Source organism: Oculina patagonica, chromosome 1 (genome assembly GCF_052425735.1).
Source record: "Oculina patagonica isolate OP01 chromosome 1, crgOcupat, whole genome shotgun sequence".
NCBI classification, from domain to species: domain Eukaryota; kingdom Metazoa; phylum Cnidaria; class Anthozoa; order Scleractinia; family Oculinidae; genus Oculina; species Oculina patagonica.
Window position 1 is genome coordinate 33,442,150 of NC_135758.1, and position 24,535 is coordinate 33,466,684.

Here is a 24,535-nt window from a genome sequence, read left to right on the forward strand (position 1 = left end):
TAAATATTTAATTTCAGCTTTCGTACACCTTCGCATTTAGTTATTATAATTGTTGTTTTCTTGCAAAATAAACGTGCTACTTGCTTGAAATGGTGAAAATTTAATAAGCGCCCAGCCTCGAATAAGCGCCCACCTCGAATAAGCGCCCACCCTCAAGGTCCAAAAATATAATAAGCGCCCAGGGCGGTAAATCGAATAAATACGGTAATCAGGTCTTTCTCAATTGTTCTCACAGAAACTGCGGGATTCCTGATCCTTCCTGGTCAGAAATTCGTCACTTTGTGAGTTTTCTAAACTCCCAGCTCAGAGATTGTGAACAGAGTGTATTCTGTAACATGCAGCTGATGAGAGAAATTCTAGCAGGACCTAATGTGCTGAATCTGGAAGGTTTCCGCTCATTCGTCGTACGTTTCATGATACAAATGTCGAGGGTAAGCTTGGCTATAAATTCTGTCTCGACGATACGTTTACCTGTGTATTACCGTCGGTTTATAAACGTTCGTCTTTAATAGATATTTACTAAGGCTCACAGCATTATTGGGTATATTGCAGACAGCTGATCGAGGCCGCAATTATAATTATTGACCCTCCTAAATCCATATTTTTCTCTCTCTACATTACATGGACGATTTCAGTCGCTTCCACACTGATATTTTGGTTCATGGCTGGAATATTCGATATATTGCAGAGAGAGAACAATAGGATTTTTGTGGGCCAGTAATTATTTCTAAGGTATATTTTGATGAGAGTGTCTTCCTTTCCTTGCAGGACTTTGCCACTCCGTCTTTAACTGAAGAGAACACTGTTTTTTTTACGGACGATAACGCGGAACTTGAACGAAGGGAGATCGAACAATTTCAACTCAGGAGAAGCTGGGAGAGCAGGTTAGAAGTCTTTGTTTTTTCTGTTTGCTCAAATGTCGTATTGTTGAATCTTTCCATGTCGTTTGCTTTGTGATACGTTTTTATATGATGCTTTAAAGGCATCAAATCGTATCCATTAAAGCTAGTCCATCATGTCTTCATCTGGATGCAAGGCGACAGCTTAAAGCAATTTATTTGAAGCCTTGTGGATGACTTTTACGGACGATCAAAGAAGCTAATATAGAGGTTCTTTGCAAAGTAAATGCATTGGGTCATGTACCTGAAAAAGGTATTTGGCACCCAGCAGTTCCAGATTGTTTAATGGAATCGTCGTGAACTGGTCGAGAGACAATTTCCCTTTACGTGCTTGGGACTTAATCTTTACGTAACCCTGCGTGAAATTGGAAGCAATCTTCCTGAATAAATTAAAAAAGAAACACTTATAAAGTACGAAAGCAAAGTGAGGTAGTTTAATGTCAAGGACAACTACAACTCTACAGCAACGCCAATTCCAGTGTCAATTAAAGCAAAACCAAAATCGTAGTTTTTACAGTAACTGTTGTTGTTATTTTGTCATTCAGCCCTCATCCATACTTGTTCTTCAACCAAGACCACATGACTATGACGTTTCTTGGTTTCTATATCAATTCGGCTGGCGACCTCGTTGACCCTCAAAGAGGGATGATTTTGGAGAAATGTCTGATTTCTAAACAGTTGCGAAATGGCCTGCAAGCCCAGCGTGTCGATTTTGCCACAAACACGGAGAATTTGAACAAGTAAGTAACTAAAATGCAACCCTGTTTTCAATGGACTGACTTTAACCTTGATTTAGACTGAGCATTTGTCGTAATTTAGATGCCATAATTTTGTAGATTGTCGATTCAGTGTTACTTAATTGAATGGAATACAAATTATCTTGAAGGGGAAGATTAATTGTTTGTTGAGCAGAAAGCTATATTAAGTAATAATGGAACATGGCTTCAAGCTCAAGATGTTGACGTCCTCCGTGCGGACTTCTCTTCAATTTAACTTGTTTACCTCATTTCAGAAAGGACAGGATAGATCGGTTATGTTCTGTCATGGATGTTCATTGGGTACACGATCCAGACCGAGCATATGAACTGACTACAGACAATGAAAAGAAGATTTTGGCCATTCACATGAGATTTAGGTATGTTTCAGTAATCATGTATCTCTTTTTAATTGGCTCTTCGATTTTCTGTCTTTACGGTTTGTTCAGTAGGGACTTACACAGCTGTTGACCAGGTGATTGACCCTGCCAATTTGAGTCTTTCGAACGTTTGTCGCTTGCTTTGTTTGAAACATGACTACAACGACGTGAAATTGTAAAATCGTTAAAATTCTCTATTTCTTATAAAGTACCTTTAAAATTTAACATTTTAAGAATTTAACATTTTTTTAACTTTAAACAATGTACTCTTTTACTTTTACTACTGCTGTTTGTAGTTAGTTGTATTATTGAGTGTCACCAATTAGTACATCTAGTGACAGAAGATTTGACACATAAAATTGTTAATTTCTTACTTATCGTTCATTATTGGATAGCCAGTAAGTCGATATGGTCGTTTGTTCCCTATAATTGGATAGTTTCTTAGTCATATGTTTGGTTTGACGTATGATTCTCTACCAATATACGGTAGGCTATTTTTTGCATTGACAAATGTATTTTTCTTCACATACATCAAGTAGCTATTAAAGAAATTAATACAGCATAACGTTTGATAAAAATGCAAATGGGTATTTATCACAAGCGTGGGACAAAGAAAAAAATCTGATTTATTCACCGAGCTTAAAATTTACCATCTTCCATTTTTTATCACACAACATGAAAATTATTTACTTGACGATGATTCTTTTTAATCAACAGGTGCAATATTCCTGTGATCGTGATGGGGGAGACAGGCTGTGGTAAAACCCGTTTAATCCGGTACATGTGCGGTCTACAAGCAGGTCCCAACGGTCCACGAAACATGCTCTTGGTTAAGGTTAGTACTGAACTTTTTAGTTATGGAGATCTAGCAGCGTCTCTAGCAGAACTGTTAATGTTTGTGTCGGATTTTCCTCTGGAACAAGAGAACCCTGCAAAGTTCGGGAATCACTTAATGAGCAGTGATATGTCTATGTACTGTAAGCGAGAAACCGAAAATATGTATTCTTTACAATATGTATTCTGGGAATATAACTTCGAGCATTCTGCATTCTTGGTATAGCTATAGATTAATATAAGATTAAAACTTGTTTACTTACAAGGTTCATGGCGGTACAACATACGAAGAAATCAAGCTAAAAGTTAACCAAGCAGAAGAAATGGCTTGTCAAAACCAAAACAAGAACATTGACACGGTTCTCTTTTTTGATGAGGCCAACACAACTGAGGCACTGAGCATGATCAAGGAGGTCATGGTGGATCGTAGAATCAATGGACGACCTATCGGACAGGGTCTTGAAAGACTGCAGTTTATTGCTGCCTGCAATCCTTACAGAAGGTGATACATTTCGAATCTGCTCTTAGGTAAATTACAGTCGAAACCAAAAAAGCGCGAACGCCAAAAATTATTTCTGGAATGTTTATTGTTACGTTACCAATTAGATGCAAGACAAACTGCAAGATTAATTAGCTGAAAGGTTTGGACCAGTCTTGAAACAACTAGTTAACTTTTTCTTCCGTGATATCATAAATTTTACGGTTAACAAATACTGAAATTGTTCTTCTTTTCCTATTTCTGAGCTTCTGAATGAGCAAAGAATAACTATGAACGATATTTTACTGAAGCGATGTCGAGTCGAGCAGACACGGCTAGACATCGCGTCCGAGAGCAGAATTGTACGTTTTAAATATATTACGGTCAAAACTGCTCAAGCGTTCCTATCGATGGCGAACTAATAATTTGTTAATGGAAATTTGATTTCCTCCTTTGCTTCAATATTCCGTTTTAAAAGTTAAACAAAACGAATCACTTCAAAGCTCGGATGTTGGATTGTTGTTGCCTATATTACGCACGGCAGGCATGGCTAACGTTTGCATATTTTTGGCCACAACTCAAACTCGTCAACTGTCATAGTTCACACACGGTGTTTTCTCATCATTTCGTTCACCACTCGCTTTTTTCAACCCTCACATAATACCAATAGAGAAGGACACCTACATAATACGGACGCTCTTCCCTGCCCCTTTTGTTTTCGTTTTAAAGAGGTTCAACTGTACATGATCAAAAAAGGCAAAACAGTGTTGTAGTGATAATTAACAACTAAAAATAGTATGTTTTCTGATGGCGGTGGAATTTCAATTCTTTGTAGGCATACCGACGACATGATCCATAAGTTAGAGTCAGCAGGTCTTGGATACCACGTGAAAACAGATCAATCGGAAGATCGCCTTGGTATGAAACAATGAACAGTTCTTTCTTTGTGAACATTTGATGTTACATCAAAACATTGTAGCTTCTATACCGGACACTTTGTCAAAGTAAAGAGGTGCAAATTCGATACCACCTTCCAGTGACTGATCATAGGCATTACGCTCACATTTGTTTACGAATTTTATAATTTAATCGCCCGATTGTTTTAGTTTCATGCCGTGAGGGAAATTAAACCTTATACATGCGCCCGTCCAACAGGTCATATCCCATTACGTCATCTCGTGTACCGCGTGCACGCCCTGCCAGGAAGTATGCGCCCATTGATATGGGATTTTGGTCAGCTGAAACCCGACGTTGAGAGACTGTACACACATCAAATTGTCAACCGCTATGTAAGTAAAAAGTGTAATAACATAGATTGAACTCCAGAAGGGAAAGCAAACTTGTTGGCGTTTAAATCCACGACTTCCGGAAGTGATCTTTCATAGCGGAGCTCCCAGCGGCCAAAGGGCCGCAGAGCAGAGCACCATAACCATAAGAAAAGATAGAATCGTGCATTCCATGTAAATACAACAAAAACATTCCATGTTAATACAACAAAAGCAAAGAAACAAACATGCCATCTATTGTTTGCGTTATCGGACGTTATTGGTTCATTTCTGAAAAAGGTCGCCATCCTTTGCTCTCAATTAACGTTGTGATTGGTTAACTTTGTTCGAACTGTCCCAGTTCGAGTATTCGCACTGTTATATGGCATGTTTTTGTTTTTTGCTTTTGTTGTATTAACATGGAATGTTTTTGTTGTATTTACATGGAATTCGCTGCTGGATTCGATTCGCGCTATGGCCGGCACAAGGGAATTTTTAAGAAGTATTCGTTATGTAACATTTTAATATTGTAATTATTGTAGTAATGTAGCTTTAAAAATTGTAATTTTTTAAAATTTTTAAATTGTTATTATAGATGCACTAATATATAGATAATAAGATTCTTAGGTTTTTTTTATTTTTTACTTTCAGATTGTTAGGTTTATTTTACCTTTCCTAACGATGCGGGATTGCATACTAATTTATTTTTATACTTGCTCCATTTCTTATTGTGAGCTGACAGCTTGCTGTTTGATTTTGATATATCATTGTCTCTATTTGGTAAATCAGTGTAATTTTTGAGTTAAATACTCTTATTGAAGGTAATGATTTACCTTGTCTACAAGAATATAACTATTGTTTGGCGACTAATAAAATTTTGTTTACAAATAACTCGTCCTCGCTCTTCAGAATGCTAAACATATCTTTGTCAGAAATTTGTTCAATCTTTATATCAAGATTTTCGAGCCAGTGGATAACCTTTTTTGCTGTTGTTTCCGCAAGGTCAAACAGAAAAGCAAGAAATTTTTGGACCATAATGTATTTTCGCATAAAAATAATAAACAACATAAATTGGGAGCTCCGCATTTAGACTTGGCTAAATCTATTTAATTACCCCGTTACCATGCAAATGTGGATAGAATACAATAGTCGTGGGTAGAATATATTCTAGTCACTTCTCTTGCTGCCCAGTCAGTAGAGTGACGAAGGTAAATTCAAAATTTTGTCAGATCAGTCAAATCTACTTATTTCCCACAAAAAAGGCACTATGTCATGGGGATCTCCCAGTCTTTTGGTCTTAACTGTTCTGAAATAGGTGGTAGAGAAATTTACCCATGAAAAACATTGTCTTTGAACATTTGACGGAAGATATAACCTTTATTTGGGGATTGAAATCAAACTTAGGTTTCAAATATAGTTTTTTTCGAAGGCGCGCGGAAACAACTTGAAAACACTGGCTAACGTTTTCAAATTGCAAACCATTTTCATCAGAGCCATCCGCAGCCAAACTCGGTTTTAGACAGTTTAGTGCTCCGAAATAGCAATTGTGAAAAAAGACCCTTTTTTCTGCGGTTTCCTACGACACACATAAATTTGGGCTGTCAAAAATCTGTTTAAATCCCTTTAAGTCAAAGATTGTCCGTTGTCTCGTGTGACTTTATTTGCCTGGTTCCAATATGCTTCCAGAAGGAGATTGGAGAGCAAACGAGCTGTATGTTTACTCTTATTACTCACATATCCTCTCTAATTAAAAACATTTTCTTTACAACGTTTTCGCTTTTTCTTTCATCAGATTCTGCATGAAGGAAAATTACCTGGAGATTCATCAACGGTGCAGGCAGTCGCGGAAGTCTTAGCAGCATCGCAGAAATATATGAGAGATCAGTCGGTGGGTATTATCTCAATCTACCTCCGATTATTTTTTTTATGTGTTTATATCGTGAGCTCCCCATTACGCTCAGTACTTGCTAGAAACTGCAATGTCTGTCTTTATATTTTTATCAGAGCAAGGACTTCTAAATTTATAAAGTAACGTTTATGTCTACGTTATTGCTGGGCTTCTTTGAGTCTACGTGACGAGCTGCAAGCCTATTTATTTCTATTAAAGGATGAGTGCAGCTTTGTCAGCCTTCGTGATGTCGAGAGAGCCATGCAAGTGATGGTTTGGTTTTATAAGCACGTGGACACACTCGGTAGGCTGATGAAAAAGGTGTTAACTGAGCAAAGAAGGGAGGAAGGTCATGACGTTGATGAGGATGACGACGATGAGGTAAGTAATTACCGTAAAAGCTCTATTAAATTCCAGGGGACGTATTCTTTTACAAGGCCTTTTGAAAGGGATGGGAAGGGGGGGGGGGGGTAGAGAGGATACTTATTTTTAACTATCCGATAAAAACAAAAAAGGATCCACATAATACCCTCTGCTGGTATTGGAAAAGTTTTCTTCTCTTTTAACATTGTAACTGCCATAGGATGTATCAGCTAGACTTGATAATATGAGGAGGTTCCTTGAAAAAGCAGATACTGAATTGAAATGAATCCAACAATGCATATAGAATACTTCATGGAAAGTGCGCGCGTACGGTATTTACGCACGAGTTGGTTAAGTATCAGAAATCGAACGAGTGAGCGGAGCGAACGAGTTGAGATATTCATCCTACAGTTTTACGTCCGCTTTGCTTTTATCTTCTGTGTTCTTGTTTTCCTGATATTCGACGTATTCTTCTGCCGAAGAACCGTGGGCTTTTCCCTTTTGTTTTTCTTAATTAGGAATGCCGATAAAGTTTTAAGGTAAACGTTGGAATTATAATTTGTAAAAAAATAGCTTTTTATCTACGCCAAGAAATGGCTTGTGTGTGACACGCCGCCAATCATGATCAGCCTTGAACGAAACTTCAACTTGATACGTCTCACACGCCAAAAATCATTTTATGTGGCTTCTGATTGGACGTTTCATTTTTCTCACATGTGAAAAATTGATACGCGCCATTTGATTGGTTTACATCGGTTTGCGAACGAAAATTTACTTAGCGGCTTTTCAGTGAGTAAATCTCAGTACGTTTATAATAAGTAGAGATTACTCCATGGACAATGCGTGTGTAAGATTTTTATTCACCGGTCTAGTAGTATCAGAAAACTCACTCGTTCGCTACGCTCACTCGTTCGTTTTCTGATACAAATCAACGAGTGAATAAAAAATCGTACAAAGCATTTTCCATGGTGTAATTTGTTTATTTTATAGAAAAAGGAGATTTTGAAAAGCGAAATTTTGTCAAATTAACGAGCGTGATCAGGGAACCCATTCAACTGCAATGTCTGCGTGTAAAACTAGAATAACTAAAACATCAGTTTCTCTTTCAAAATCAATAATTTAATGAAGTAACACAAGAAATAGAACGTCAGTTTCTACTTTCACAAGTTTTATAAACATTTTTCACTTGAAAAAAAAACCTGACTAAGGCTTAAGTTCGAATTTAATGTTTTGTAAATCAGATATTATAAAACAGCGGTATACGCTGAATAACTCAACGACAACGCAAGCGAACTATTACTAATCAGTATAATACAACAAAGTCAAGAAAACTGTATGCAAAAGCCTACAGTGTCTTAGTCATCATCTGAATCGCTAGAGACTCTGATTCTTTTCCCTTATCGCTTTCCGAGGGAGGAGGAAGCGGTGGCATTGATTCACAGTGTTGATGGTCACAGAAAACTGTCCTCCATAAATTACTGTACCGGAGAATAAAGCCATAGACTGTTGGTTAGGGTTACTGAAGCGACAGGCTCCTTCTGGTCGACATGCAGCTAAAGTTGACGGAGTTACAGTCGGACTGAATGGAGTGATGCTTGAACACTCACTAGAAATATTTGCCAGTACATTTGACATATGCATTTGTTGTTTTGTGCTGAGGTGACTGTAGTTTTCAATACTTTTCAAGTTTTTGTGGTCGGAGAGCTGTGCGATTTGTGTCGGTGGCACATTATTTTTTGAATCATGGTTTTCCTAGCACTGTGATTGCGGAGTTTATCGTTCTGAAGACCCGCTTTCTCTGACATTTCTTTCAAGACCCCCGAGTTTGTTGGTGCCGACTGCGTTGCATTTGAACCAGCACGTTTCAGAATTCGAAAATTTGGGTTTCGTCGACACGTTGTTAACTGCAATGTAAAACGGAGCGTAAGGATCTTCATTTTCTCCGGTCTTTATTTTTCGCTACCATCAGTTGAAAACATTTTTGGTGCTAAGGGTCTCACGTTGCGATGGTCGGCGCCAGTTCTTGTTTTCGTTTGGCGCTCGTTGAACTCCAAGGTCTGTTTAGCACAACTTTACATCGCCCCAGCGCATATCGTGGTGCCCTTTTACTCCTCGAAGCCCCAAAATGGAGGCCTTTTGTTCAGCCACAGGGTGTTTAAAATGGCCTCAGGACTTGATACACCGAGGAGGCCTTTGTCGAAGAGAAGTTTTATTTCATCCTCTGTTAGAGCCACCGATGCTTTCGGCTTGTTTCCTCTTCCCTGTTTCTTGAGCTGTTTTTGTTTGACTGGAGTGTTTTTCTTAACTTTTCAAATGCTAGGTCATTGATGATGCTCACCGGATAGGACTTTCTTTTAAGATGCCTTTCAATACTCGCTACCATCCCTCGGAGCGACGACGACTTGTATTCTTGCCCTTCCTTTGTGCGGACGCTTAATATGAATTCGCCGAGAAGAACATTCAACTCAACAGGAGGAATTTCTGCTACCTCGCGTGTTTCTCCTTTTGTTTGAAGGAACACTTTCAACAAAGCAGCGTCTCGTTTTGTTTTGTTTCACCGTGTTAGGGGTTTCATGCTCTTCAATAAACGATTCAATTGTGTCGTCTAAAGACACAAACCTTGAAGCAGTTGCCTTCGCCATGTCGCCGAGACGAAAATGGACGACAATCGAAATCACGATGCGATGTTGTTCACTAGTGAGTTTCCGTCGTTCGCGTTTGTGATTGGACGAACGACGTTTTTTCACTAGTGAGTTTTCATCGTTCGCGTTTCCTATTGGCTAATTCATTTTACGTATCATTTATACGTAATCTTTTTTTCGTGAGGAAATCTCAGCATCTATGATATAAATTTCTTTACCATACCTACGAAACTGACAGTGTGCGACTGTCTTCATTCAGTTTGCAGGTTAAAGCAGATACATGCATAAAGTAAGACAGTTGACGAAATGTCCAGAAGAGATGTGGGCGATTCTACTACTGTTGACCTATTTATGTGTATTGGTCTATATTTACTTAACATTTTTACTTTTCCAAATTGGAAAGTATTTTTATGAGCACGGCCATAGTAATCAGTGAATACTTACTTTGAAACTATCGTGTTTTACTCTGCAGGAACAGATAACTCCTATTACTCGTGCCTTGGTACTCGCCATTGGTGTATGTTATCACGCCAAGTTACAGGAGCGGCGTGAGGAATACCGTACTGTGGTGGCACGAAGCTTTAAAGCACCATGTTTACTTCCTGGTGGACAGAGGCAGATCCTCCGTGAAATTTCAAGGTTTGCAACTAATTTCATTGTTGATGTTATCCATGTTGAAATACATTTCAAGAAATAAGCGTTTCATCGCTTAGCAAGGGGTTGAGGAAGCCAAGGGAGTGTTTCTTTTTGACGAAATGAAAATAATTGCAACAACAAAATAATGACAACTTTTTTAACTTCTAACCCTATGTTTAGAGTGTACCTGAAGTGCTAGGATACATAATCATTATCTTTCGTTAATGAACTTTTCTGAGCAATCAGTTTCAGAGCCGTGGGTTTGCATTAATATGCCATCCTCCCATTTTTGTCACTGTTAGCTGTCAGAGAGCTGTGCTAAACGAGTTACAACTTGGCCCTAACATTGCCAGAAACACAGCATTGAGCGAGAACGTGTTCATGATGGTGGTTTGCATTGAGCTCAGGATCCCATTGTTTGTGGTTGGTAAACCAGGCAGCTCCAAATCCCTGGCCAAGACTGTTGTAGCTGACAACATGCAAGGGGATGCTGCCAGATCTAAGCTCTTCAAGACCTTCAAGCAGGTAACGAATCTCGTTCGGACATGGTAAACGAGGAAACGTTTTTCATCATTTGTTTTATACCAGGATTAAAATAGCTCTATTAACATAATAAGCCCCCTTGATCTCAGTCTGTGGTCTTTTGTGAGTCCAAATACAAACATTCAACCCTGCAAGTTAACTGGTGCGTAAGAACGTTCCTTAAATTGTAGGTCCACATGGCGTCCTATCAGTGCAGTCCTCTTTCGACCCCAGAAGGTATTGTGGCGACCTTCCGTCAGTGTAGCAAATTACAGGAAGGTAAAATCCCAGAGAAGTTTGTATCAGTTGTCGTCCTTGATGAGGTTGGCCTGGCAGAGGACTCCCCTCTTATGCCCTTGAAAACCTTACATCCGCTTCTTGAAGATGGTGTCACTCCCGCCGATGACGTAATCGAGACTGATGAGAAAGCCCAGCGTGTGGCTTTCATTGGGATCTCAAATTGGGCCCTAGATCCCGCCAAAATGAACCGCGGCATCATGTTGTCGCGTGGAGTGCCGGACGTAGGAGAACTGGTAGACAGTGCATTGTAAGTAAGACTAAAGCTGTCTTGAAAGTCTTCTTCTTTTGTCGTTCAACGATTCATTCGATTCATTTTTAATTGCCCTACAATAATAGAACATTTGCAAGCATACAGTTGACAATCATTAACATGTTGTCTACTGTACCACCAAATTCCCAAAACAGATCTTCTCTATGATCTGTATAGATCTCTTTAGCTCTCTTGTTATCCCATTTCAGACTATGTGATGTTGCCCTTGATAATTATATCTTTCAAATTCAAAAACATCCACGTGGAAATGAATGAATATTTTCAGGTAGATTAAGCAAAAATTCTTTCGAGCATCACATGATGGCCAATTTAAGCTAAAGAGGTCGAGTCTAGTCCATAAAGAGTCAAAATATTATCTTTGACAGTGTATTCCCACTGGTTCTATTTGGCGTGCAGGTATTCGTTTTGTGGTTCTTGTGAATTTCTTGTTTTGTTTTGTAGTTCTTGTGCATTGTCTTCTTTCTGCCACGTTTCTCTGTTGAAAGCTTTTTTCTACATACTAGCTAGACGTTTCTTGCCCCTACGTAGACCTCCATAATGTTTATTTTGCAGGGGAATTTGTTCCACTGACAAACAGGTGAAACATCTTATTCAGTCTTTGATATCTCCACTGGCCGACGGATATGCAGAGCTTTACAGGAAACAGAAAAATTTTGCAACATTGAAGAAATGTGGCAAAGAGGAATTTTTCGGTCTTCGTGACTTTTACAGGTGTGAATTCTTTTGGTGTACTATTGACCTTGTCATATTTGTTTCCTGTTGAATATGGCTCAATTCAGTTGTTATTTGTTTATATAGCTGATTTGCCTGTTTTTGTTTTTATATAAGTCTCATTAAAATGGTGTATTCCATTGCTGCTAAATCTGGCGAGAGACCTCGTTGGCATCAACTGGAACACGCTATCAAGAGGAACTTTGGTGGTCTAATTGAAGGAGAGCCTGTAGAGATATTCAAACGCTACTATCAGGAAACAGATGTGAGTAGACCTTTTGTTCTGGGAATCAAGAGGTCTATATTGAGTAAGATTTCATGTTTCATGTTTTCACGAATCTCGTGCTCTGATTGGCTACCCGAACGGTCAAGATGGAGCCATCTTGACCGCTCGGGATCGCCCGCAGTGTTCCCGCAAGCGAAAAAACTTTTCAGTTCCGTCGACGCTACTACAAAAAGCTTTTCGGACTTTTAAAACCATTTTCCGAAACAAAACAAATATTTTCTGTCTGTTTCTAGCGAAAAGGGATCGGAGTCCGATAACAAAGAAATAGGTCTTGAAGCGAACGAGAACAAACTAATTAAACAACAAATGTTGACGAGTTTCGTGAATTTTATTTGCCACAACAACCAGCTAATACAAAAATTAAAACGCAAAGCGACTTAAAGCCATGATATCGTTTTTTTTCGGCGGAAAAGGGAGAGAAGTCAGTGACATATCTGAAGAATAAAGAATTCGGCAAACTTGTCGTTTGTGTAAATCTTGCTGGAAGAAAGCGGACGGCACGGCGAACCAGGCACTGTAAGCTTTTAAAACATTTTTTCACCGAAGCCTCCAACGCTCACGTCGAATAAGGTCGGGTCGAACATTTAAATCAATGATGTAGGAAAGTTTAAGCTTTTCCTGTGAATTTGTAAGTCCCAAACACTTCCAACAATCACATTTTCATCAGTATTCAGCTCATGACACCGTGACGGCAGGTTTGCACCACTAAAGCGCCAGAAGCGAGCAAATACTCTGCAAATCGTGCAATAATCAAAAGCTGGCGGCCAGATGCAATGGACATTCTTGTTTTAAGGCATCAAACTCAACGTTAAGCCATTTAAATATCCTTTAGAGGGTTAAAAATGACGTGAATTTCGCTGTTGTCGCATCGTTTTACTTCGTCTCGATTCATTCAAGAATTTGACAGTCGCTCGTTACACTTTAAAACCAATGAAATGATTTTAGCGTACGCCATTGAATGTGCATGCAACTGGCTTCCTTTTCAGTACTCGAAAAAAGTCATATAATAAATCCTTTATTGACCAAGCTTGTTCGGTCAAGAAGGCAGGATATTGGTCTCGCTGTTTTTTTGCGTGAAGAAAAAAAAAAGAACTTGGCCAGTATCCTGCCATCTTGACCGAACAAGCTTGGTCAATAACCCATATTTTTGAACTAGTTTAAGGGTGTCTCAAAACAGTTTTTCTGGACCATTCCGAGCATGTTCAATCCGCACTTCATCGGTTTGATACGAAAAAGTTACGTGACACAGATTGCGTTATAGAAATAATTAAGTTATTATTATTATTATTATTATTATTATTATTATTATTATTATTATTATTATTATTACATAACTTGCAAATATTTTTCACTATCACACACTATTTACAGAAAATTCATTAATTAAAATAAGGAAAATATGACAATAATAAAGCCAAAATAAAATGTGCTCAATGACCAAAGAAGTATATGCTATCGTGTTGGTCACTGACACGTTAAAAAAGAACAGGCAAGACAGATCAATTAATAGAAACAATAGAAAAAAGGAAGTAAAATGTGAATAACAAAAGTATGCGAAGTAAACAAGTTAAATGAATAAATCATAATTAAGCTGTATACAGAATACAGAGAAATTATGCTGAAGAGTAATATTGGGTATTTAAAAGGTATAGTTTATAATGCTTATAAAAGGAAGTGTAAGGCAGATTTTTCAAATCTGTTGAAATAGTTTCCCAAAGTTTTGATGTAACAAAAGAGGAAGTAAGAGGTCCCATAATTATTATTTACTCTTGGACTATGAAAGTTCAAGTTAGTAGCAAATCTGGTATTGTAGGTATGGACTTCAGAGGCCTGAGTAAGGGTTCTATGGAATATTGTTGGAATGTTTGTTGAGTCATCAAAAATTTTATGAGTAAATAGAGCCACTTTAAATTTGTACACAATTTCAAAATTGAGAATTCCTAAAAGATTGTAATACGGTGAAGCATTTTCCCTGCTATAAGAAAAGAATATGCTTTGGACACATTTATTCTTCTTAGTTATGATTTTACGTAAATTAGTTTTACATGCAATACTCCAACTTATGATAGCATAGGATAGGTATGGATATATGAAAGAATAATATAGTTGTTTCAATGTATGAAGATTAACAAAATAACTTAATTAATGAATAATTGCTATATGTTTTGCTAATTTATTGTTAATGTGCTGGATCTGCGGTCCCCATTGTAAATTTTCACCCATATAAATACCTAAATACTTAATTTGACTTTTATGTGCAATGATAGAGTGTATATATAGTCTTAGTCTTGTAGATGAAATTATCATGTAATAAGTCTTAGTAAGATTTATAGATAGTTTGTTGATGATGCAATATTTAAAAACCAATTTCAATTCTTCATTCATGACGTACTCAAGATGATGCAGATTATCACTTGTATCATCAGCAAATATACGGAAGCCAGGATAGTTTTTTTGAGCAGTTAGGTAAGTCATTAATATAAAGCAGGAATAGCCAAATCAGATCACGGGCCAAATGTATGCAGGCTAGTGGCTAGAGGATATGATAGTAATATTTAGACAGAGTAATTTTCTTTGATTCTAATTATCAAGACCGGTACACTTTGACTTATTAGGAGGAGGATGTAGCAGAAACCTCTACAACAATAAGATTGATCGAGGCAAGTCTTGGAAGGGAAGATGTGGCAGACCGCTCCAATTTCAGGTATTTCTTTCAATTCCTTTTATGTCATTTCTTTTAAATTGAGACTGATAATTAACTTGTTATGCAATAGAGAAGACCACTACTGTTCATGATTAACCGAAATAATATCTCACTCTTTTAGTGAGAACCGTTATCTTTTGATTTTGACGGAAAACTACGCTGCCTTGCCAATTATGCAGCAACATCTCTTGAAGACAGCAGATGATGCAGTGGTGATCTTTGGAAGTAGTTTTCCAAATGACCAGGAATACACTCAGGTAAAAAGTCTGATTAATTAACGAACACATACTGGCTGTTCTTTTGGCAGTTAAACTTAGTTTTAATTTTTGGTGTCTTCAGATTTGTCGCAACATCAACCGTATCAAGGTTTGCATGGAGACAGGACGAACAGTGATTTTGTTAAATCTAGAAAGTCTCTACGAAAGTCTGTACGACGCGCTAAATCAGGTATGGTTTGTTGTTCTCTAGGTCAAGATGATCGATTTTTTTTTTCTCTGTTTGCATTTCGTTTTGTTTCTGCTGTGATTTTATCAAATATCTTTCTTCGACTTTTAGTCGTGGTTAAATCGTACCTCACCTTCACATGTAACGGCTTTTAGCTTTGGTAAAATTGTACTCATAGCTCCGTTCCATTGACTGGAGAGAAATGTTGTGTGACGACCCAAACATGGACTGCGAGGAAAGCTGTCAGAGAAAGACAGCATTTAGTTAAGCCACTTCTTGTATGACTGCATCAATTTTGAGAGCTTTATTGCAATATCTGGTAAAAAGGCCCAGTGCGATGAATTCTTACTATTGGCTATATTATATTTGCAGTACTACGTGTACTTTGGAGGACAAAAGTATGTGGATCTTGGACTGGGTACTCACCGCGTCAAATGCCGTGTCCATGACGACTTCAAGTAAGAAAGTTAATCTGATACTCCTTGTTGACGACAATTAATGTCTACGTTATAATTAGTATTCCTTTCTGGTAACTAAAAAAGGAGTTATACTTTTTTAGCGATAGCAATCTCTTTTCACCGTCCGCCATGCAAAGTCTTCCAAATGGTGATGTGAATTAGAATTCATGTCCTGCCATTATATATTGAAGCTTTTTTCTCAGTTCCAGAGGCCTTTCAAATGTTTCTCGTGCAACAACTCGTACGATTAGTACAAGTGTTAACATGTTGCTAATAAATTCTCCATTCGCTCGTTCTTAGGTTGATAGTGATTGCGGAAAAGGACGTGGTTTACAACAACTTTCCCATCCCGCTGATCAACCGTCTGGAAAAGCACTACCTTGTCACTTTAACAAGTTTAACTCCATACCAGATGGACCTTGTTGATAAACTGAGAAAATGGGCCAATGAGTTTTCTGAGGTCACCAAGGAAGGCAAGCGAAACAGGCAAGACGTAGTTCATACGTAGCTAGCTATACATCAAAAGAAATCACATAGGATTTAACCCTGTCATCTCCGTATTTACCTTATCGATAGACTCACTCTATGGATGTGAAAACGCGTTATTAAACTGGTTGTGATTCGTATCTAAAATTGAACGGTGGTCCTGAACTCTTGAGACAAAAAAGGCTGCATCAGTCTTATTTTTACATTGCTTTAAAAATTCATTCTATCATTTCCATTTCATCATGAGTTGTTTATAGTCCTGCAACTTACGGTAGGGCCTCTTTGCTATGTTGTTCTAGGGAATTCTCCGTTGGAGACGCTTTTGTTGGGTATCATGAGGACACCATTCCCTCCATCGTGATGCAAGTCTGCAATGACATTGAAAAAGAAGACGATTTTGCTGAGGAGGCCACAGAGGACACATGGGAAATGAAAGTAAGAGGACATGTGTGATCTTAAAAGTAGTTGATAACCGTTCCTTTTTTGCCAAACGTGGTTAATAACGAGCCGCTGTGATAAGCTAAGTTGACTTACAGTTGTTTAACTGATAAAATGTATTATTGTGGTTTGCATTGAACCAAGTAATTTTGTGTTTATCTTACAAGGTGCTTCCAGGATGTCAGAAGATGCTTTTGGAGATGGCTGCACCTGATGCAATTGCCCGTCTACCAGCCACTCTCTTGGAAGGAAGCGCTCGCTATATCTGGAACGTTTACTTCCACGAGCAGCAACACTCTAGTTTGGCGGCCTTCATGAGGCATGTGCTCACTTTGGACGATGCACTTCTTGATAAGAAGCGTCAAGAAGGGTTCTTAATTCAAGTGAGTCTAGGCGTTTTAAAATGAAAGGCGATTGTGGTTTTGTTGCTTTTTTTTTCGTGCAGTTTGGCTGATTAATCACGTTATCTTTATCTTAGATTACAACCCATTCGCGTTTACTCTCTAACAACGATCTTGGAGACGTATGCAACCGAATTAGTTTCCATCGCTCGACTGTGGATTTCATGACACTGCAACAGTTTCAGACAGAGCAACAGTTCAGAGGTTCAGTGAGGTAATATTCTTTATAAAACAATGTAATGTGGGCCCAATTCCATTTGAATGCCAAAAGAAAACTGTCGCATTCTTTTCGCCGTACGTTACCACATCAAACGAATGCTCGTTTTAGATTAAAGAGACAATTCAAAATTAGTTTTGCGCTCTGATAAAAACACGAATATTAATAATGATCTAACACCTGAACTGTTCTAATCTGTTGATTTGGAAATAGACTCCTTCAGTAGGTTGGTATATTGGTGGGTAATGCCCGAGGCTGAAAGGGTGTCCGGTTATGAACAGTTGGCCGACAAGCGAAGCTTCAAGGGCATTTTTCTCCAATATATCAGAAACCCAGAAAGGGGTTTATTCTCATAAGTATTCAGCACCCACTACTTTAACCAATACTTCGTTTCAGTTTCGTCGCCTAAGCTTCGATCCGACAACATTAACTGATATAGCTGTATAACTTCTCATGATGATGGTTTGCCTCACATTTTCGCAGAGCCTTTTTTGAACGCCTTGGGGGAGACTACCCTGGCATTCTCCTGGTTCAGTGTGATTCAGGAGATGATAACTTCAACCTGATTGCGGGTGCAAGGCACATTCTACTGGAGGAACGAACAAATGCACCAGAAATGCTGAATCTGCCATCAATTGAAGCCGTCCACATTGTCTTGATCATACAGCTGCCAAGAATGGTCGGTGGATGCCGTAACTTTGTTGGTTTCCAAGGTGGAAAGTGGATGTCTACCCATATTGACGAACTTCGTCCACCTGACAGGCACACTCCTTCTATCGAGCAACTCATTGATCGTCCAATCAGTGAGCTGTTCAGAAGTGGAGGTGAAGATCAAGTGGAAGAGGATGACGTAACACAAGCCTTGGCTGTGAAGCTCCTGCGAAATTGCGTGCAAGCAGCAGCTTGTAGAATTGATAACGAAACGGAATCACCTGAACGATCAACCCACAGAATTGAGCTTCTTTTGCATTTGTTACCTGAAGACTCTCAAAGTCTTGCAGGTTAGTTAAGTTAAGTGCCGACCATTCACATACCATAACTTTTCAATCATTTCTGTTGGTTCATATGTCCCCTTCGTCATCAAATTTAAAAGCGTTCCATAAAACCGATCTTAATGAACATTGATCAGCATGTTAAGATACAACTTTCTGCAAAGTTAAAAAAAAATTTACGAAGCGGTTTTAGAGCCACCTTAAGTTTTCCTAAATTTAAGGTGGCTCTAAAATCGCTACGTAGAATTGTTTTTAACTTTGTAGAAAGTTGTACCTTAACATGCTGATCAATTTTCAAGAATTAAAATGGGGGCCATCGAGCTCGTTTTTGAGTAATAAGCACTTAAAGCCAAATTTAAGGGTGTTTTTAACAGGTTATACTGTTATACCATTATTGTAACGTAAACTGATAAAGATTTGTAGTACTGACCCGTCAAATTATAAGAGCTTTAAAGTGCTGAAAACTGATACCAGCCACCTTAAAGAGCAGCAAAGTTTTCTTAATGTCTGTTTTTTTTACTATTTTTCCTTTAAGCTGAAAAGACATTTGCCAGCGTTTTGACAAAAAGAACCTACCACCTCCTGAAAGAAAGAGAGAGTAAAGCGTACAATCCAAACGAGTGGCTCCACTCAGAAGCTCTGTCCGGGACAGGTGTACAAGAATGGGGCACCTTTAGAAAGGCTCTTTGGAAAAGAGTTTACTCGGCTGTTGTGCCAATCCTGGCTGAGATCATCGCATTGGCTGACAGAGACAGCAATCTGGACTTGGTGACGAATGACCACACCTCGATTTCCACGCTGTGGTTGAAGATATTGGCTGACCCTAACATATCAGAGCTAAGTTACAACAAGATGATTTCACCTGTTACCAATTCTGTTCGTGAGCGTGTTCAAGTCATCAGCTCTGGTGCCGGCGGTCACGGGTTCTTGTGCCGATTTCCATTTTCGTTCCTTATCAAGCAACGCGTAGAAAAATTGTTAAAAGCCGCGTATAGTGTTTCAGGTACAAATTCAGTTTTGTTCATATCTATTGTTCAGTACATGACACAATTAAAAAAAGGTTAGTCATGTATGTGCGCGGCGTGCACACCAACAATTTCCTTGTGCAAAGAATCAAGTTATGATCGTGCCGGAAATGTTTTCCGCATAAAGTAGAACTAAGGTTAATTAAGAAGATTAACACAGAATCATTCACGAACTTCACTTGGGGAGCAGACAGGTATGGCGCAGTGATGAGAGCACTCGCCTTCCGCCAGTGTGTCCCGAGCTCGAATCCCGTATGTGGGTTGAGTGTATTGTTGGTTATCGTAGTTGCTCCGAGGGTTTTTGACGGGTTCTCCGGTTTTTCTCCCTCCACAAAAAACAACACTTCTAAATTCTATTTCGACCGAGGGCCACAAGTTTGTCAGTCGCAAGACTGATATGTGTTACCCTCGTTAAACAAATTCGTTTGATTGATTGATTGATTGATTGATACCTGTGAAAAACGCTGATGTGTTTTGAGATTAAAATTAGCTTTAGAGCTGCTTGTTATTCAGAACATTATGAAATCAACGAAATAACTAAAAGACCATACATGTAGTTGTGATCGCGATTAAAATACTCTGTACTTTTTTGTTTTCTCAGCCCAGTCTAGTACTGCTTTGCTGGAATCTTTACGCGGTTTGATCGGCAATTCAGAAATGGGGCCTCTTCTCGGTGAATTGCCTCATCAACAGTTCTCAGCACTAGCTTACCTAATGGATTTCGTCCACATGGTGTACAAGCCTTCAAGCGACAGTGAATACGAGGTTTTTGTTTTACATTTTTTTATCAATAGTAGAGACAGTGTCATAACACTTGTTACACAAGAACCCATTTGTAGGCTAACGAATTATAACATGTTATAAAGTTCAAGCTTTGAACATTTTCTCTAGTTTGTTGAAGGTTTGTCGCTGACTGTGTTTTGATGTTATTTTTTCAAGACGTTTCGGCTATTGCTTAAGCCTTCATCAGTTAAAAAATCAAAGCTTTCACACGCGATTAAAAAAAAAAATAGCAGCACGTCAGCGCGCGCTTTAAAAATAACGTGTAAAAGTTTGAAACAAAATAAAACGTGGCGCGAAACTCATGCGCGTGACAAGGACTTGTAAACCTCTGGGATGACAGCATGGTCGTTCCCAGCGTGCGTATCCTTTATGGACAACCAGGCTTCCAAAAAGAGTCGCTTGTGGTAATTTGGCTCATGTCCAACTACATTGACGGCATTGAAATCCATGTGGTGATTATTTTCATGTTCATGACAGGAGATCTTTGAGTCATGGTCGAACATGGCCACTGCCCGTTTGTGTTCCGCAATCCGGGTCTTTAATGGTCGCTCCGTTTGACCGTAGTATACAAAGTTACAGTTGGTGCAATTGATTTTGTAAACTACGCCAGATCTTGGGCGGTCAACATCATTTTGAGCCTTTGGGCGCGGAAACAAACTGTTTACAGTTTATAGCGGTTTGTAGGCGACTTTGATCTCTTGTTGTCTCAAAATGCGGCCAATCTTTTCGGAAATGCCTTGAACATAGGGGAGTACCACGAAGCCATTAGTTGGTAAATCTGCTGGTGGTTTTGACAGTGATCTCTCACACTTGTTAATAAAATATGGTGGATAGTTGTTCTCGCGCAACACTGACTTCACTCGTTTTGTTTCTTTTCGTTTCCCTTCTTGTGTTGAAGGAATGCTCTTTGCCCTTCGTAGCAGTGTGCAAACTACAGATCTCTTATGACACACAGGGTGATGAGAATTGAAGTCAAGGTATCGGTCTGTATGTGTTGACTTTCTGTAGACATTCACCTCAATTCGTGTGCCACTCCTTGTGATAGTATCCAAAAAGGGTAGTCCCTGCTCCGTGGTGTCCTCAAGTTCAACAGTGAATTGTATACTTTTTCTTTTGTTTCAAACTTTTACACGTTATTTTTAAAGCGCGCGCTGACGTGCTGCTATTTTTTTTTTAAATCGCGTGTGAAAGCTTTGATTTTTTAACTGATGAAGGCTTAAGCAATAGCCGAAACGTCTTGAAAAAATAACATCAAAACACAGTCAGCTACAAACCTTCAACAAACTATGTCTTCCCCTGACTACAATTACACTATTTTCAAACATTTTCTCTGTTTGCTCTTTCAGCTTGTTTACGAATTCATTCTTTCGTCAGCGAGAGAACTAAGTACTCTGGAAGGTGAAGATGGAAATGAGGTGATTGACATAGCACTCATTCATGTGGCGTACAGTAGGGTGCAGTCCCGCTTACTTTGTTTTGCCAAACTTGTCCAAGCCGAACCTGATGTTGTGTCAAGAATGAAAGAAATGTTCCGAGGGATTGAAAATGAAGTGGTGAGTAAAAATATATCAGTATTAGATAACTTATAAGTGCATTTTCCACTTTATGCTATACTTCGTTCTGGCGTTGTTTCTATCACCCATCACCTTGGAATTGCTTTCATTGGCACATATGGTTGGTTCTACTTTTTTCTTCTGCTGTTCTGTCAATACTTTCGACACCTTTGTCAAAAACAACGAATTTGGCTCCTACTATTGCATCACTATTTTACTGCTTTGCACCATTATCTCTGTTTACCTGAAGTTCTGATCTAGATATGCTTGGCCTCGTTTTTCTGTATCCTATAGAAATCTACTAGTATACTTTATACAATAACCGAGCTATTGCGCGCATTGTGATTGGTTGATGCCTGTTATCTATTAGAGTACAGACGCACAGATGACGTCACGGGATGGTGTGACCCGCGCGCGTGATCAGAGTTCATAGTTCAAATCAGAGTTATCGGCAAAGTTTTTCAAACTCGCGGGGGCAAAACAAGCTTGAAGAAGACAATAAATTATTCGAGAAATTATCGAAATCTGTATGAAAGTGTTTGACCGATGTTGTACAGTTGGACGACGCCACGGGAAACAAATGAATGGCGGTTGAACACTTAGGTTAATGTCACAGATTTGAACAACTTTCCAAATGGAATAAAGGTTAGTTTTTTCGTTTACTTTCAATTTTCCATTTTTCTGTTTATTTAATCGGTTTAACAGTGCTTCGCGGTTAAGGAAACTTTATCGTAAAATCAAAACATTTTTAGCTCACTAGTAGCGACATTGCTCACACTAAGTGTACTGAAGTCATGTGTTATTGCATAAAACAAATAGATTCCATTTTGCCTGGGTTAGCCTGTGTACAGCCGTCCCGCTCCGCTAAAAAAAATCGCGGAAGGGACGTCTGTGTCATGGCGTTCTTAATCGTGTTCCACTGCGGGCGGTTTTCCTGGCATGTGTGGGAAATGATCTGTTTGGTCCTTTAATTTATGCGGGCGATAGCTTGTTGCGTTCCAAATTATTTCACCGTGCTGCGAACATTCGACTTCCCGGGTCGACCTTTACAGCCTTTTGCGTCTCACTTGTTTCTGAATATTAAAAGCCAGGACAACGGTTGGAAAGAGTTTGGTGAAGACCGTCATGAGACTGTGGTCTCGAAAATTTCTGTGCTGTAGTTTGTAATTTGCCACATCTTAACGTTAGTGCGGTTTGTTTTGGCTCATTTCGATTTAAAATGTTTGGTTTGAAAGGACAAGTTCTGAAATTTATCCGTGAACGCGAATGACTTTTTGAATTTAATAATTGTGATTCCGGGCCTGGTCGTTAACTAATACTGTTGCACAAACTGTTGTAGCTTTACTTGGAGAACGAAGAATGTTGGTTAAAGAGATTTTGTGCTGTAAACGTTATGCTTCTTGCATTTTATCGATCTAGCGCTTTGTGTTGCCGAGGTGAGAATCAGATATTGCCGAGTCTAACAACAGAACTTCAAATGGTCCAAATGTCACTACAAATTATCTAAAGTATCACACGAAAAATGTCCACACTCGTTCGTAAACCACGTTTTCTAAAAAGTCACAAGTTGAGCAGGTAACCAGGCCTTTCTTTCCGTAACCTGGCCTTTACTCTGCCCCAGTTCATCGCGGTAAGTCCGCGACACTCCCCCAGGAGAAAGTTCCGATTTCCGAGGAAAGGAGATTCTGCATCAGTTGCCTTGCTTGGGTAGCTGCTGCTCGGGTGGGATGCATAGTGGTGGAGGAAATTTCTGACGTTTTAGTTTCTTCAGTTGGCAGTCGACCAGAGAGAATCCAACCAAGATGAGATCCAAGCAAGTACAGTCCAGGTCTCACTTTCTTCCTTTCTGGCAAAACCAAATCACTGTAGTAGTCATTTCCAATCAGCAATTCCACACTTGATACCTCTAGTTCATTTGGGAGAGTGTTAGCAAGTTCATGTCCCCTTACAAGGGGGTCAAACTGCTCAGAATTGACAGGTGACCTCTGAATCATTCCAGTAATCTTTGGAACTACATTTGCTTGAATGTTCATTGTCTCTCCATTCTTTAATTTCAAACCAAGTTCAACCAGTGTAGTTTTAAGTTCCTTGGGCTTCGTGGAGCCAAACGTGAAGACAGTTAGGATTTCAGAATTGCTGGGCTTCAGTTGAAGTTTATTTACTAAATCCTCACTTATGTAGGTTCTCTGGCTTCCACAATCTAGCAAAAGTCGGGTAGGCAGCTTCTTTGAAGTCTCGAGGTTCACAGTATCTGTCAGTGCAGTCTGCATAAGTACTTGTTCGCCAGAAACCAATAACGAACTTTCAGTTTTATTTTCCTCAGTAGAAGAAAACCTTCTTGGGCAAAGACTTCTGTGGTGATTTTTAACTCTTTTGCAGTGGAAACATGGTTTGCTAACCTTGCATTCTTTCAGTAAATGATTTGGCTTTAAACAGATGAAACAATTTCCTTTGATTTTTGCCTTTCTTGACTCAACAGTTGGATACGTTTTACACTGGTCACTCCAGTGATCCTTTCTTTGGCAGTAAAAACAGCCTAATGTTTGACCTTTAGTGGAAGATACTGCATTTCCAGAAAGTAAGGCCCCAGTAGTTGTAACTCCAGGCCATTTCGCAAACAGTGATTTCTGGTTCTGAGACTTCACTTTAGTATCTTGGTCTTCAGGACTATAAATCAATGGAGTTTGACGCTCACCAACCTCTTGAGCACAAACATAACGTTTGAAAGCTTTTCGGATGCTTTCCACCGTCCATTTCTCCTCCATATCTTTGTACTCTTCCATACGGGACACAACTTCCTTTGG

General features: G+C 39.0%; 1 protein-coding gene across 1 annotated transcript in view; it reads left to right on the plus strand.

Moving 5' to 3' along the window:
* Positions 1-24,535, plus strand: part of LOC144665394 (E3 ubiquitin-protein ligase rnf213-alpha-like) — a 160,039-nt gene that overhangs the window by 77,458 nt on the left and 58,046 nt on the right. Inside the window, exons 30-56 of the mRNA XM_078526651.1 lie at positions 236-431; positions 769-884; positions 1,445-1,639; positions 1,912-2,034; positions 2,752-2,869; positions 3,135-3,370; positions 4,182-4,264; positions 4,502-4,635; positions 6,404-6,499; positions 6,719-6,856; positions 9,977-10,143; positions 10,443-10,665; positions 10,854-11,209; positions 11,786-11,944; positions 12,062-12,209; positions 14,846-14,934; positions 15,056-15,191; positions 15,274-15,381; positions 15,751-15,836; positions 16,137-16,322; positions 16,622-16,757; positions 16,928-17,143; positions 17,239-17,375; positions 17,862-18,379; positions 18,906-19,373; positions 19,997-20,160; positions 21,525-21,731. Of these exons, the coding sequence (XP_078382777.1) occupies positions 236-431; positions 769-884; positions 1,445-1,639; positions 1,912-2,034; positions 2,752-2,869; positions 3,135-3,370; positions 4,182-4,264; positions 4,502-4,635; positions 6,404-6,499; positions 6,719-6,856; positions 9,977-10,143; positions 10,443-10,665; positions 10,854-11,209; positions 11,786-11,944; positions 12,062-12,209; positions 14,846-14,934; positions 15,056-15,191; positions 15,274-15,381; positions 15,751-15,836; positions 16,137-16,322; positions 16,622-16,757; positions 16,928-17,143; positions 17,239-17,375; positions 17,862-18,379; positions 18,906-19,373; positions 19,997-20,160; positions 21,525-21,731 (4,939 nt within the window). The remainder of the gene's footprint in view (positions 1-235; positions 432-768; positions 885-1,444; positions 1,640-1,911; positions 2,035-2,751; positions 2,870-3,134; positions 3,371-4,181; positions 4,265-4,501; positions 4,636-6,403; positions 6,500-6,718; positions 6,857-9,976; positions 10,144-10,442; positions 10,666-10,853; positions 11,210-11,785; positions 11,945-12,061; positions 12,210-14,845; positions 14,935-15,055; positions 15,192-15,273; positions 15,382-15,750; positions 15,837-16,136; positions 16,323-16,621; positions 16,758-16,927; positions 17,144-17,238; positions 17,376-17,861; positions 18,380-18,905; positions 19,374-19,996; positions 20,161-21,524; positions 21,732-24,535) is intronic.